The 13,609-nt window shown below is 38.2% G+C and overlaps 2 protein-coding genes across 6 annotated transcripts in view; one reads left to right on the forward strand and one right to left on the reverse strand.

The window, feature by feature from the left end:
- SYN2 (synapsin II) overlaps window positions 1–13,609 on the reverse strand; it is a 623,389-nt gene that overhangs the window by 220,683 nt on the left and 389,097 nt on the right. The window lies entirely within an intron of this gene.
- Window positions 1–13,609, forward strand: part of TIMP4 (TIMP metallopeptidase inhibitor 4) — a 49,527-nt gene that overhangs the window by 34,664 nt on the left and 1,254 nt on the right. The window contains exons 2-4 of the mRNA XM_019496430.2: window positions 5,016–5,113; window positions 12,059–12,173; window positions 13,248–13,372. Of these exons, the coding sequence (XP_019351975.1) occupies window positions 5,016–5,113; window positions 12,059–12,173; window positions 13,248–13,372 (338 nt within the window). The remainder of the gene's footprint in view (window positions 1–5,015; window positions 5,114–12,058; window positions 12,174–13,247; window positions 13,373–13,609) is intronic.

Here is a 13,609-nt window from a genome sequence, read left to right on the forward strand (position 1 = left end):
AAACTATAGGCCAGTCAGTCTTACCTCGGTCCTGGATAAGCTTCTTGAGAGTGTTTTCCTGGCATATGTCCACAAGGGGCCAGCAGGGGAGATTATGCTTAGGGGCAACCAACATGGGTTCATTAGCCACAATCAGTTTAAACTGTGCAGCTTAGACTAACCTGGAAAGAGTGAATCAATTCAGGCTTGGGCTTTTTTAATGTCTTTCCCTAGCCCTGGAGATACTATTTTGATGTGCTGTTAAACAGTGCCATGCTCCATCTTAAAGATACGGATATTTCAAATGTGAGCACATCACTTCCCATACAGTTTAGAAGTGACTTTAGTATCTTTCAGGCTGAGTGTTACTCTGAACATTTATCTTTATTTTTTATTTATGTTAAGAATGATAATGAAAAAAAAATGTATTACTATAGTTTGTCCAATCCACATAAAGAAACCATTTTTAATAAAAATTTGACTGGCAGGGATGCTCTAGCACCCCCTGGCTTTTGGCTTGAGCCACTGCAGGCCTGTGGCTGCATTTCCTGATTTAACAGAGAATGTATGTCCAGATTTAGAAAGATCAGTTTGGACTTATCACATTAACAGCCTCATGCAGACACTTCTGTATACCTAGATTCTTGATAGGGACCTAATAACTAGTTCATAAAATGGTATGGTGATGCTAAAACAACACAGTAGTGACTACAGTTAGTTTTCAGGTACACATTCAAGAAGCCGAGTCAGCAGTGCTACAGTTGAAATCACGGTATAAAAAAAAAAAAGACTACAGACCAGGAAGAATCATGTGTCAAAATCTGCATTAGGAGTAGAGAAGCAGCATTGTATAGGCCAAAGAATGCTAAACCAGGAAATGCTTGTGGTTAGAAACAGAAGCAACTGCATGAATAAGAGGTTTTAGGAGATAGCTAGAAGGTATGATTGAACAATTTAACTTAAAGAACAGAAATAAGATAAACAGGAAGGACTAAAAGGTCCTGAAAGATTTGTGTGTGTTTGGATGAGAATTGAGGAGAGCAGTGTTGAGAAATAAATAAAAAATACTTGAGTCCCAGACTTCCTTTAACAAACATAATTTTTTACCTTAAAATCTCAAGTTAGAATCCTTCTAACATTAAGATGTTTTCTCTTAAAAATATGAAAACACAACAACAAATCTAAAGATCAATTTTAGTTTTTCCTTTAACCCTGATTGCCTGTTAACAATATTAAAACATTGTACTTCCAGCCATATATAGTTCCAGTAGTGCTGTTTGACCCATTTAGTGATAGCAAGTGTGCATTCTTCTCTGATAGTCACAAGTAATAAATAACTGAAAATAGCTTGCGTTTCAATTTAAGGTGCAAAGAGGAATGTAGCTTTAGCTGGATTTTAAAAAGTTTCATTAACTGTAAATACTGTCTGATATTGGGGCTATTTTTGTAATTTTGGAACTACAGCCCCTTAATAATTTTCTTTATGTACTGTTAAGCCTTTTAAGTGACAATTGTTTTAAATAAGGAGTGTTGCAAGGAAAGGCTAAACCTACTTCCTTTCCTCCGAAACAAAGAATTAATGCTCACCATCCTCAACACACCATTTTAAACTATATTAAAGCACTTGAAAGCACTTTTAAGTGGGAGCATAACACATCTGTAGGTACTTTCTGATCTACCCTTTCCTCATCATCCAACTCATAAGTTGAACATACTTTTAGGATCTAGAATGATATTTCATTCAAGGATTCAGCCTCCAAGGCTGCAGCCATACGTATCACACACATTAATTTATCCATTTTGCTCCCCTAATAAATAGGAAATGAAAATTGCCTGTTATTAGCTGAAGGTGACCTTTTTACTGCTCTAAAAAAATTACAACCTGGGCCACATTATAGGCCCACTTCTTTCTTGCTTAAGATACAATGGCTTAAGGTCATCTACAGTATGGCTGCTGACAGACAAGAAAAAACACCGAACAAACCGGGCTTTACTGGAAGAGGCAGCGTGTTAGTTCAACCCAGCTCCACAATGGTGCAGTTCAGCAGGGCTTTTTGGCACTTTTATCTAATAACTGACTTAGTCAACTATTAGATAAAAGTGCCCCCCTCCCTGGCTGAAGCACCCGATCTATACAGACATTTAGTGAGCCAGGTCCAAGTAACGGGATGGCTCTTCTGGGCATGTGCTGGGCTTGGTGCAGGGACATGCAGAGTTTAAAGTGAAGTACTGTTTTTTGTTTTTCGGGGGTTTTTGTAAGCAACCTATGTTTTCAACCTTTACTTTCTAGATGGAGCCATGACCCTTGTTTAGCAAGTTATGATGAAAAACATTCCAACTTTAAATGTGTTATAGAAATCAATTCATTTTTTTCTCGGATCTAATTACCAAGAGACCTCCCCCCACCTTAGGATGACAACTGTGATTTTTTTCAGAGTGTACAGACCACATTTTTAAGTGACATACATACATTGCATATTTATTTTAAGAAGTGTGACCTCTTTTACCTTCTTCAATGGTAGAAATAAAAACAAATACAACTGTGAAAGTATCTAGAACTATTTCCAATAACTGTTGAAGAACAACTTCTGCCTTCTTACTATATGCCTGAAAAAGCTTTAGAAGAACTTTGTGCCTAGTCTCTTATCTACTTTTACTTAGTATCTGTAGATAAGAAAACTAGATAGGGAAAATGGGGCTTTTCTAACCAACTAGTCAAAAGACTATTTTTATACCTACACCTGTGTCTAGCTGCCTGCCATCTAAATACTAGGTAGAATATTTTTAAGGGATACTTGGTAAAAGATGGGAAAATACTGGGTAAACATATTCTTCCAATACAGAGGAGGAAACAGGCATTTTAAATGGAAAAAATGAGAAGCAAAGGACCATGATAAAAACTTCAGGCCAGAACCTTTGTTGCAAGAGTGAAAGGGCAATTATACCTCTTCAACACAAATGAGAATGCAGTATAAAGTCTTCTGCTGAGGCAGTCAGCAGTTAAGCCAGAAATCATAACATTAAGGTCCCCCCCTACCCACACACACACATTACAATCATTTATATGTTACCTGAGTATTTATAGCACAAACCATTTGTTTCAGGATAAAAACTGAAGTGTTTTATTTTCTGTGCACAAGGTAGGTAAAGCATTTAAGATATCACTAAAGGCAACAATAGACGATACACAGTTACACAGTTTGACACAGCTACTGTGCTGTGGCTACTTTTTGTTGCAAAAGAAAGAACTTGGATGCATGATTTTATCTACTAATTTCCTGCAGAACATTCATATTTCTAGCTCACTTGTCCTGATCTTACTGAATGCTGACTACAGTCTGTTCAACTGCTGGATTTATGCATACTGATTCAAAGCCATATACATTTTTTAAAAAGTCTTTCCACTGATAACTGTGGGTGCAGAATCAGGCCAGAAGAGCCAAGGTTTGAGATTTTTCAAACCTCAATAGGGCAGGGGTCAGCAGCCTTTTGCCTGTGCACACCAGACCTTATGATCTAGTTGTTCCTGAGGGCCAGAAGAGTATACCCCTCTTCCCAGCAAATATAAGCTCGGGTGCTGTGGAGCCGCAGGCTCCACAGTAGAGGGGAGCACTGCAGAGCCAATGGGTGGTGTGGCACAGCTCTATGTCACTGATTCCCTGTGTGAGATCAGATCTCAGGTTGTACACCTTCATAGCCCGGATCTGGAATGCAGGCCTTAGGTTGCTGACCTCTGCAACAGGACATTTAGGCTAGGAATAGACATTTAAAAAACCTGAGTCTGAATTGATTCAATCTTTGCAGGTTAGTCTAACCTGGCTAGGCTGAATCAGTTTGTAATTGTACAGGCATCCCAGAAATGTAGACACTTGCCTGCAGTGGTTCAGGCTAGAAGCTGAGGGGGCACTATAGCAGCCCTTCCTCACTTCCATGGTGCTGAGCTGGGGGAGGGGGGGTATGGCAAGGCCCTGGCACAATGCTCTGATTAGGGAGGGGTTCCCCCCCCTTATTACCAGTCCAGCAGGCAATTGATAACCTAGTGTTTGTCACCCATAGCTCAATGTTTATCACTCCATTAAGAAAACAATAGAGGGACATTACCAGCTACCTGCTGATTCTGCCTTTGTCCCGTCTGCCACAGCACCAGCCGTAGCCAACATGTGATCTGCTAGCTAATGCTGAGAGGTGTCTGTGTAAGGCAGAGGGGACAGAGAAATTCCTGCTTAGCAAGGGGTAGGGAGCGAGGGGGGAGAGCAGGGGGAAGCCAGGCAGACACCTGCAGTATCTGCTGAGCTCCAGTCAGGGAGCAGAGGGGAGGAGCCAGCTCTGCTGTAGAGCAGAGAGCCCTGCTCAGCCCAGAGATCATGCTGGGATGCTGGGGGAGTGTGGTTTAACCTAAACAAGCAACAGGTCTGGGACAGATATTGCATAAACCGTTGCCAAATCAGTTAAGTCTGATTCGACCAGGTTTATCTCAAACTGGTTTCAGCCATTTTCAAACTGGTTTATGTGCACTGAACTTCTGTTCTGTTATAGGTTTAAATCAATTTCTGATTACTTAAACTGGTTTTGTGTGATGTCTGTCCCTGGCCTTAGAGATACAGTTTTCACCTAAGGCAGTGTGCATCTCAAGCCAGACATCCAGAAGAGCTCAGAAGTCATGAGCTCTGAATTGAGTATAGAAATAAATTGGCTGAATGGGATCCGCTTGGTGTTGAGACCATTAGAAAATCTGGTCCTAGATCTATAATATTGGAAAATTTCAAATCAATGCAACATATTTTGCTTTATTGAAAATGATGGTATGTTTCCATACTAGACTATGGCAATATTTTTAGGTGTTAACTTAATCTTTAACATATTTGCATTAATGAGCATTAATAGTTTTTTCTGAACATTAAACGCAACATCCACCAGAATAAAGCAGCAAGCAACCAGTTATGTTGATTGTAAGAAAGGAAAAATATAATATGCAATAATTATGGAAAAATCAGGCATATGCTCTTTTGTAATTAAGCCTTTTTTTCTCCTGGCAGTAATTCGTGCAAAAATATCCAGTGAAAAGGTGGTTCCTGCCAGTGATGACCCTCTTGACACTCACAAAATGATCCGGTATGAAATCAAACAAATAAAGGTACATGGAATCATTTGGTTGTTTTGAAGTGCAATTCTGATTAATTTAGTAGGGCATGTTTCAGCTGAACTAAGCAACAAAAATCTCTAGAATTTGTGAGCAGGATTTGTCTGACTCTTAGGATTATGGCGGGGTGAACTGCTCATCGTGGATAATTTAATAAAAAAATGTATTTCTTATTCCTGTTCATTTAAGTATCTGCCAACAAGCTGATTTTGAAGAAAGTATCTGTTATTCGTAATTGTTTGATGAACACTTTATGCAAACATACTTTTAACCTATGTTCACTATGACTCTTTGCTTATTTTCTCTTTGTAGTCAATGCCTGGTCATCCAACTCACATGACATTGTTCCTGATTTTTCCTGGATGACACAAATTTTATAAACAGAGAACAACAAACTTTTCCAGCTGAAACAGCAAAGACCTTTGTTCCATAAGTGAATAGGGGTATTTGCAAAAAGAAGAGCCCTTCCCAGATACACATACAAACAAAAAATCCATTTATATGAATGTTCCCAGAAAAGCAAACAAAAATGTGGGTGTGCACAAAATCCAAAAGTGATTCAGAATTTGGGAAAATGTTCATCAAACTGTTTTTGCCCCTATTTGTTCACCTCTACTTGTCAGGTACTTTCAATAATACACTCTTACAGGAACAGATCTTGGCCCTACACAAATCATGTACAAGCTCTCATTGTGGTGAATAAGACTATGATTTAGCTATTTCTTGGTATCACTAAAAAATGCAGGGGGGGAGAGGTTGGGTGTGGTGGGGGAGGGGGATTGTTATGTGTCTTCAATGGGCTTACTGCTAAAATACCTTTCACAGTCTAGTTTTGGAACAGCAAACATGACACATGGAAACAGTGCAGAGACAGAATTGCTTACATTGATGGTGATGGTGATACCAGCAGGTATCAATCTTACCAACTATCAAGGAATAATTAAAAAAAAAAATTCATGTTGTGCTCTAGAAATGCTATGACTGATAAATAACAACTGCAAATGAAATGTAATGGATACAGTTCTCTTTTTTGTATACATAGCATTCAATTTACTTAGCACTGACTTTAAGTTAAAGCATAGCGTATTAGATCATTTATGATCTCATATACTGTACATACATTTCTAAATTCTAAGAGATACTGGTTATAACCTCTCTTTGGATTCACCTGGTAGCACTGACCATTAGAATGAAAAGTAATGGATCTCTTCCCTAGCATTTGCCTTTAAAGAAGTCATAAAATAGTGCAGTGAGAAATACTTACCATAACTGTTGCATGCAGTATTACAAATAATCATTTATGAACATTCATCTAATTTTTAAACAACTTTCCATCTGCTATACTGGGACTTCTTTGGGATTCACATCCATGAATATTCCAACATAGGGATTCTCAAATAGCTCCATTTAATGCAATTTAACAACTGAACATAGAGTTGGGAATTTTCCATTAGAATGGCTTGGGAAACTGAAAACAAAATAGTGTAATTTAGATCAGTTTAGCCCAAACTGGAATATTTTAGATTTTGAACTAATATGACACATTACATTTCCATGTGGTTCATTCCCTTATGGGAATGATTGTACCAATCCCATTATTTCCTATGACCCAGGCTCTCTGGAAGACTACTTTTCCTATTATATAATGAATTGATTTTTCTGTAACCAAATTGCATGGTGCATGTTGGGAATCATGTGATTATGCATAATTATAGTACATGGAAGCCAATTAAGGCATGTGAATCTAAAAGACAAAGAAGCAGCAGCACCATATGGAAAGCAGTTAATGCTGAAATGATTCAAAAGGACACATTTTGTATCATTTCAACAAGCAAAATATTTTTCTTTTAGGAATATCAAAATGTTGGTTTTAAATAAAAATATCAAAATGAAGGATTTGGCCTTTCTGAATTAGTTTTTTAAATGCTATTGTGCAGAAAATTTGAAATTTCAGCTATTCATCCCATTGCAGGAAAAAACAACCTCAAATGCTAACATACCAGTATTTCCTCTAGGACAGAAATTCTGAATTCTTCTCAACTCCAGCTGGAAATAAGGAAGAGTAGGATTAGCCAGCTCTCTGCAAACCAGAGCTTGGAAACTAATTTGCAAACAAGCTGGTTAGCAGAAGGGCTCAAGACTAAATTAAATATATGCATTCGTGTTGACAATTTGTCACAGAAACTCCATGCTAATTTGCTCATTTTCATGTGACATATAGCAACAAAAACATGTGACCTATGTTTAATGAAAATAGCTCCAATTTCAAATTATGTATCTGGAACACTGTTACTGAACTGTTTGATCTGCTTCTACTCAGTATAAGCAAATAGGAAATGCCTTTTAAAATGTTTTCAATTACTTCTCAACAGGGTCTTAGAGAAGGTTATAAAAAAAGTATTTGAGTGTAACAGGGCATGTCTACATGTGCATTTAAACACAACTAAATTGAATGCGTTAAGATAATGCGCATTAAGTGATTTTTTTTGGCAAGTGTCTACATGTGCAGGCACTTGGCACTAAAGTTAGTGTAGTTGGACAATTGTACACGCCACAAAATTGGCCTTTAAAGCAGCTTAATGCCCTTTTGCACCACTTTAATGGTGCAGCTGTTTACACATGTCGTAAAACATGAGGTACAAATCTGGGGTGAACTAATTTACAGTGGGTGGCCATTTTGAACCCAATCTAACCTCCTCCTAATACTCCCTAAATGTCTGTACTTAGCCTTTTTTTTTTGTAAACAAATGGTTTTATAGGTAGTAGTGAGCAAAATAGTGCATTTTTTCTTCCACTTATTTTTACCCTTGGTAAAATGTTGGGTACTTTCAGCATAGAAGGGACTCCTTTAAGCTATTCCCATTGCAAAAAAAACACCCAACCCAAAACAAAACAAAAAACATTATGTTGAAATTGTTATTTTAAAAGTATTGCTTCCATTACAGCAAAATACAAGTTTCAACGGGCTGGAAGAAACTTTACTCATATTTAAAGTTTGGGGCACTAATGATATTAGCACAATTATTTTTTTTTTGCAACTAACAGCATACCTTTATTACTAGTTTTATAAATTATTTATTATAATAGTAACACAGCAATACTGACACACTGTACTCTGTATGTTTTCCATTTACAAACAGTTACTTTAATTAAGCTAGCAATTTTTCCAGTTGCTATTATTGTCTTTCACTGGAACACTGTTTAGAACTTTGTGTTAACAGCAGGGGAAAGTGAATGATCTGTAAGAACATGTGGTTTTTATAAATAATAATTGGCTTGATTTTGCCACCCACAATTGTACTGAGTAGTACTTTACTATGCAAGTAGTCCTACTGACTCTAATAGGAACAGCTGTGAAAAACTGCTAAGGAAACGAGTGGTAAAATGAAGACCAATATGAACACACCATCTGAGAGAAAACCAATATACTTCATAAACTTTGATTAATACATAGGAAAAATTCAGATCTAGCACATGTGAATGCAATTCCAATGAAATTTCTAGGCTGTATGACAAGTTTATGACAGGAATGAATTTGTCCTACAAACAAAAAGTGGGACAAATTCTCACTACTCCTGTACTAGAGGAATGTATCTGGATCCAGAATAAAACTCAGTGAATGCTTAAACGTCACTATACTACACAGTAATTTAGAAAAGTAATGTCTGATACAGCTGAAAATACCTGGAGATATAGCATACAGAACATAATATGACAGCACAAACTTATTTGGGATATTGGGGTTAGAGCACATGTTCCAAAGAAAAGTAACATGAGGTCTTTCAGTGACTCCCAGTGGTCATGGCCTGAAGTATGACTCTATGACAGCATAGATCTCTACACATGCTCTCTAGGGCCAGGACTGATCATCACCTATAGAGAGAATGGTGCCACCTACTGAACAACCAGTACTGCCGCTTCCATCAGTCAATTTCTTTTATAGAAGCCTTTTATCTAAATTAGTTACCCTAAAGGAACCTAAGAGCTAAGTGCATCACAGCATAGGCCTTTATTTATTTATTTATTTTAAAGGTCCTGTGTCCGGACTATGGCAATACTTTTCACAATTTAAAGTTTGATTAGTATAGGTCTCTATGTCTGCCTTAACTTGAGAGTATTTTACAGTGATCTACTCTAGTTAATCTCTCTCAAATTAATTAGCTCACATGAAAGCAACTATACTGTAAAATAACACTTTAGCTACAGCTTGGTCTTACAAGCAATTGACAAGTTATGTTAAATTAAACTACAGATTATGCCAGTGATTCTCAACCATGGTGTAGTGGCATTCTGGGGGGCTGTGAGATCCCTTTAAGGGTGCCGCACCACTTAGCCCCTGTGTGAGTACATACATGTGCCTGCCCCAGCTGTCCTGATTTTCAGAGGGCTGAGCACTTGAAACAACTTTAATTTCAACATGAGTCATACAGTCTTGGCACTCAAATATTCAGGTTTTTTTTTTTTTACTATAAGCAGCCTTTTTATAACATGCACATGTTCTCTGGCCTCCTTTTTTAGAGGATCATATATATTGGGACAAACTTTGTAGGCTGAGATAATTTAATTTACCTCATGGAAATATAAATAGATACTATCCGAATTATTCTTTAGTATTTTGGGGCTTGCTTGTTTTGTTGACATGGGTGTTGCTTTACTTACGATGGAACATCTTTTGGTTGGGATTTTGTTCCCGTCATTAATTTCAGTTTAGCATCTAATATTTTTGTACCAGTCTAATGACAACAGTCAGTTTTTGCATTATTTTTCCATTCCTTAATCAAAAGGCTTAAGAAAATCAACATATTTACAGTATATTTTCTAGCACCCTATACCACTTAAATTCCCTGAGACAACTTGCATATCATAAACATATTTTCCAATGACGCCAACTGCATTTGGGAGAACCTGCCCTTGGGAGCTATGAACCTTGTCCACAGCTGTCTACACATAGCATGATGTAACAAAAGGGGCCTCCTCTGTGATGTACTTTCAGTTAAATCATATGAGATGATGACAACCAATCAGAACTTGATTAGCACCTAATGGTTTCCTCTCATGTTTGGGTATAATAGGATTTATTTTGCTCTTTTAACAGGAGCTATTTTAAAAATGTATTTCAGAATTTTCTATGCTATTTGAAGAGTAAGCTATATCTTGAATACTGCATGGGCTATGTATTAAGCTTTCCCATTTCAGTTGACTTCTGAATGTTGGAAATTTGTAATGCCTTATCTCATTAAACAAAATTAGTTGTTTTTACAGTAAATCACATTGGGCTAAGCTCTGTACCTGGATGCATGTAGGCAACTGTCGCAGGGCACTAAAGTGCCCTGATCCTAGAAGAGCAGGAACTGCCTGGGGAGAGCCCAAAGAGCCAGGTAGGAGCCCAGGTGCAGGTTGCCATGACAACCGGAAATTAGTCAGCACTTGTATCTGGTCAGCTGGCAGGAAGGGGCAGGGCCTTGCGCCCATATAAACCCCAGGCTGGAACTAAGGGAGGCAGTTCTCTTAAGGAGCCCTCTTAGAATGAGAAGGGAAAGAGGCCTGACTAACCCCTGCTCCGAGTAATGGTAAAGGAGCAGGTCACACCTTTGGCAGCCTGTGTTAAGTTATAGCCCAGGGGCTTATGTTCTGTTTGTAGCTTTATAACTCTGGTGGTTTGGGTGAGGCTATTTGGGGAAGTAGGAGGCCTCGTTGGGGACTACTACAGAGTGGAGACCCCGGCATCAGAGAAGGTGCAGCATTTGGTGGGGCGCAGAGACCCCAGTGCCAGAGAGGGTGCAGCATTTGAGGTGCGAAGACTCCGGCCCCAAAGAGGTCACAGAGACAGGGCTGCAGAGAGCCCAGTGAGGACAAGGGGCCGAATTACAATGAGGCCGAGGCAAGACAACGCCGGTACCATCTGCAAGGCTTGGGGTGTGGTAAAGGGGTGGTTGGAGGCACGCATATAGCCCATAAGGCTAGGGTGCCCCGAAACACCCGTTGCGAAGCAAGACCCACAAGGGGTCTGGGAACCCACGGGATTCAGTAAGTCCATCAAACCGTGTCCAAGAGGACTTAAAGGCAGCCTCCCTATTTTAATATTTGTCATCAAAGATGTGGCGGGTGAGAACTGAGGGTGCCCATCGGGCCCAAACTGGCACGGTCAAGGGGCCTTAGGAGAACACAGCCAGCCTTAAGGACCCCATCCCGTGACAGCAACCTTTACGTGAAGATAATACTTTTGCAATAGTATTTTTTGCTACATGTGTTCTTTCATTACACCACCCCCAAGACAATACAGAGGAAGAATCTCCTTAATGTTTTGATAACTGTATTAACAGTGTTCCACAGTTTGTACTAACGATAAAAATCTAGGTACAATGCTGGGATTCTCAGGCTAGATGTATGGTGTCCTTAATGGTACTTACAAAGATAGTTACAAAGACATTTACCAAAATTAATACAATTAATAAATCCTGTGTCTTTGGGAATCAGCATTACACCATGCAGTTTTAGATGGGCTAGTAACTACAGTGCTGTTAAATCCTTAAGTCCTTATATATAAAGTATAAAAAAAAAACAGACTTTCTAATATTAAGAAGTGGTGTGAGCATCCACAATAAACTACTAAAAGCTGTAAGTCTATAAAATGCTAGCATCATTCCCTTCACAAAACAACAGAATAATTTATTTTCGAAGTAGAGATGGAGGTAGAGCAAAACCCAGATCTGAACAATGATAAATGTTTTTAAGTATTAGTATTTCTGATACAGAATCCAGACTGCACAGCTTAGGTTCAATTCTATTCTCAAAGAGGAATATTGTATCATCCTTTCAGCTATTGCCCATGTGTGAAATACTGTTCAACTACTCAAAAGTTTTGCTTTTTAAAATCATATTTATATTTACCAATAAAATTGTTAGGAAAATTACACACAATTTCTTGGTAATTTTCAGATGTTTAAGGGGTTTGAGAGACTGAAGGATGTCCAATATGTCTACACTCCTTTTGATTCATCTCTTTGTGGAGTGAAACTTGAAGCTAACAACAAGAAGCAGTATCTCCTTACGGGTAAAGTACAACAAAAACAACATACCAAATCGCTATAATGCAGTGGTTCTCAACTTTTTTTGTAGCAGAACCCATTTGTAAACATTGATGGCCAGTCCAAACCCAGTGCCCCTCAGTCATGACCTACTGCTCCTCACCTCCAGGCCCCAGTCCTCCAGTGTTTGGGGTAAGAGGTGGGTATTTGGGGGAAAGTGGGGTGTGTGTGGGGCATGGGGGGCCCCCAAGCAGCCCCTTGCAGGCTAGAACTCTGCCAGCCTGCAAGGGAAAAGCCACAATTTCACAAATTTTTCTCCTTTAAAGAAAAATCATTTTTTAAAGTTTATTGATTCATTTTTAAAGTTTGTTCGTGACCCTTTCATATATTCTTGCAACCCACTCTTGGGTCATGACCAATGGTTGGGAAACACTGCTATAATGGATATACTATTTAATGGTGCACAAATGTTACACAAATGCTGAGTTTGTGTAAATATAATTTTGCTACTCAAATTACCCAAAGTGATATCAACATTCATAAGGAATAACATTTACATACTGAGGAACATTTGGATATTAATGCTCTCATATACCACTTTCAGTATTTCAATTGGTAGATATCAAAATAACTGACAAGAGAGGTCAGTGTCATGACAATTATTTTTATAAAGGCTGGAGTTGCTCTAGCAAGACTTAGTCCATTGTTTTATCATATCCCTATTGAATTCAGGCTCATCATGCAAATGCTCCCATGTGTGAATAGTCCAACAGAGTATGATATAACTAGTCATACCCAAAAGTTTGCAGAACTGGGGCCTTAATTAGCTGCAGAAGCTTAAGAGTGCGTGAAAACACAAGTCTCACACATTGTTGTCCTAGTTGTCCCTGGTTGGCAGAATATCACCATCTTCTGGAAAAAGATACCCTCCAGTCTTTAATATTAATTCTGCATGAGGAAAACTGCACTGTTGTACTTGTAGTTTAAACAACATTTACAGAAAAAAAATGTGAGAAATTTCAGAGTTGTCTTGAAATGTAGAATGCTGATTAGAATACATCCATTTATTTACTTTATTGCTAATGTTTTCGCCATTACAGGCCAGATTTTAAGTGATGGTAAAGTTCTCATCCATTTATGCAACTACATTGAACCATGGGATGATCTATCCTTGTCTCAAAAGAAGAGTCTTAATCAAAGATACCAAATGGGTTGTGACTGCAAAGTAAGTACAAAGTTGAGTTTTTAAAATGCCCTTTCTAGCGGCAGTGGAACTTTTGTCTTGATGGGACTGCAGAACATTCACAATATATTTTATAAAATTATTTGATCTCCACATCAATAAATATTATTTACAGATCACCACTGACATTGCAGATAAATATCATTCATACCCTGGAAAAGTATGATGTAAAAGAGAAAACTGATATTCTAATGGAAATTGTAATGAATATACTGACTC

The sequence above is a fragment of the Alligator mississippiensis genome, chromosome 12 (assembly GCF_030867095.1).
Source record: "Alligator mississippiensis isolate rAllMis1 chromosome 12, rAllMis1, whole genome shotgun sequence".
Taxonomy (NCBI): Eukaryota; Metazoa; Chordata; order Crocodylia; family Alligatoridae; genus Alligator; species Alligator mississippiensis.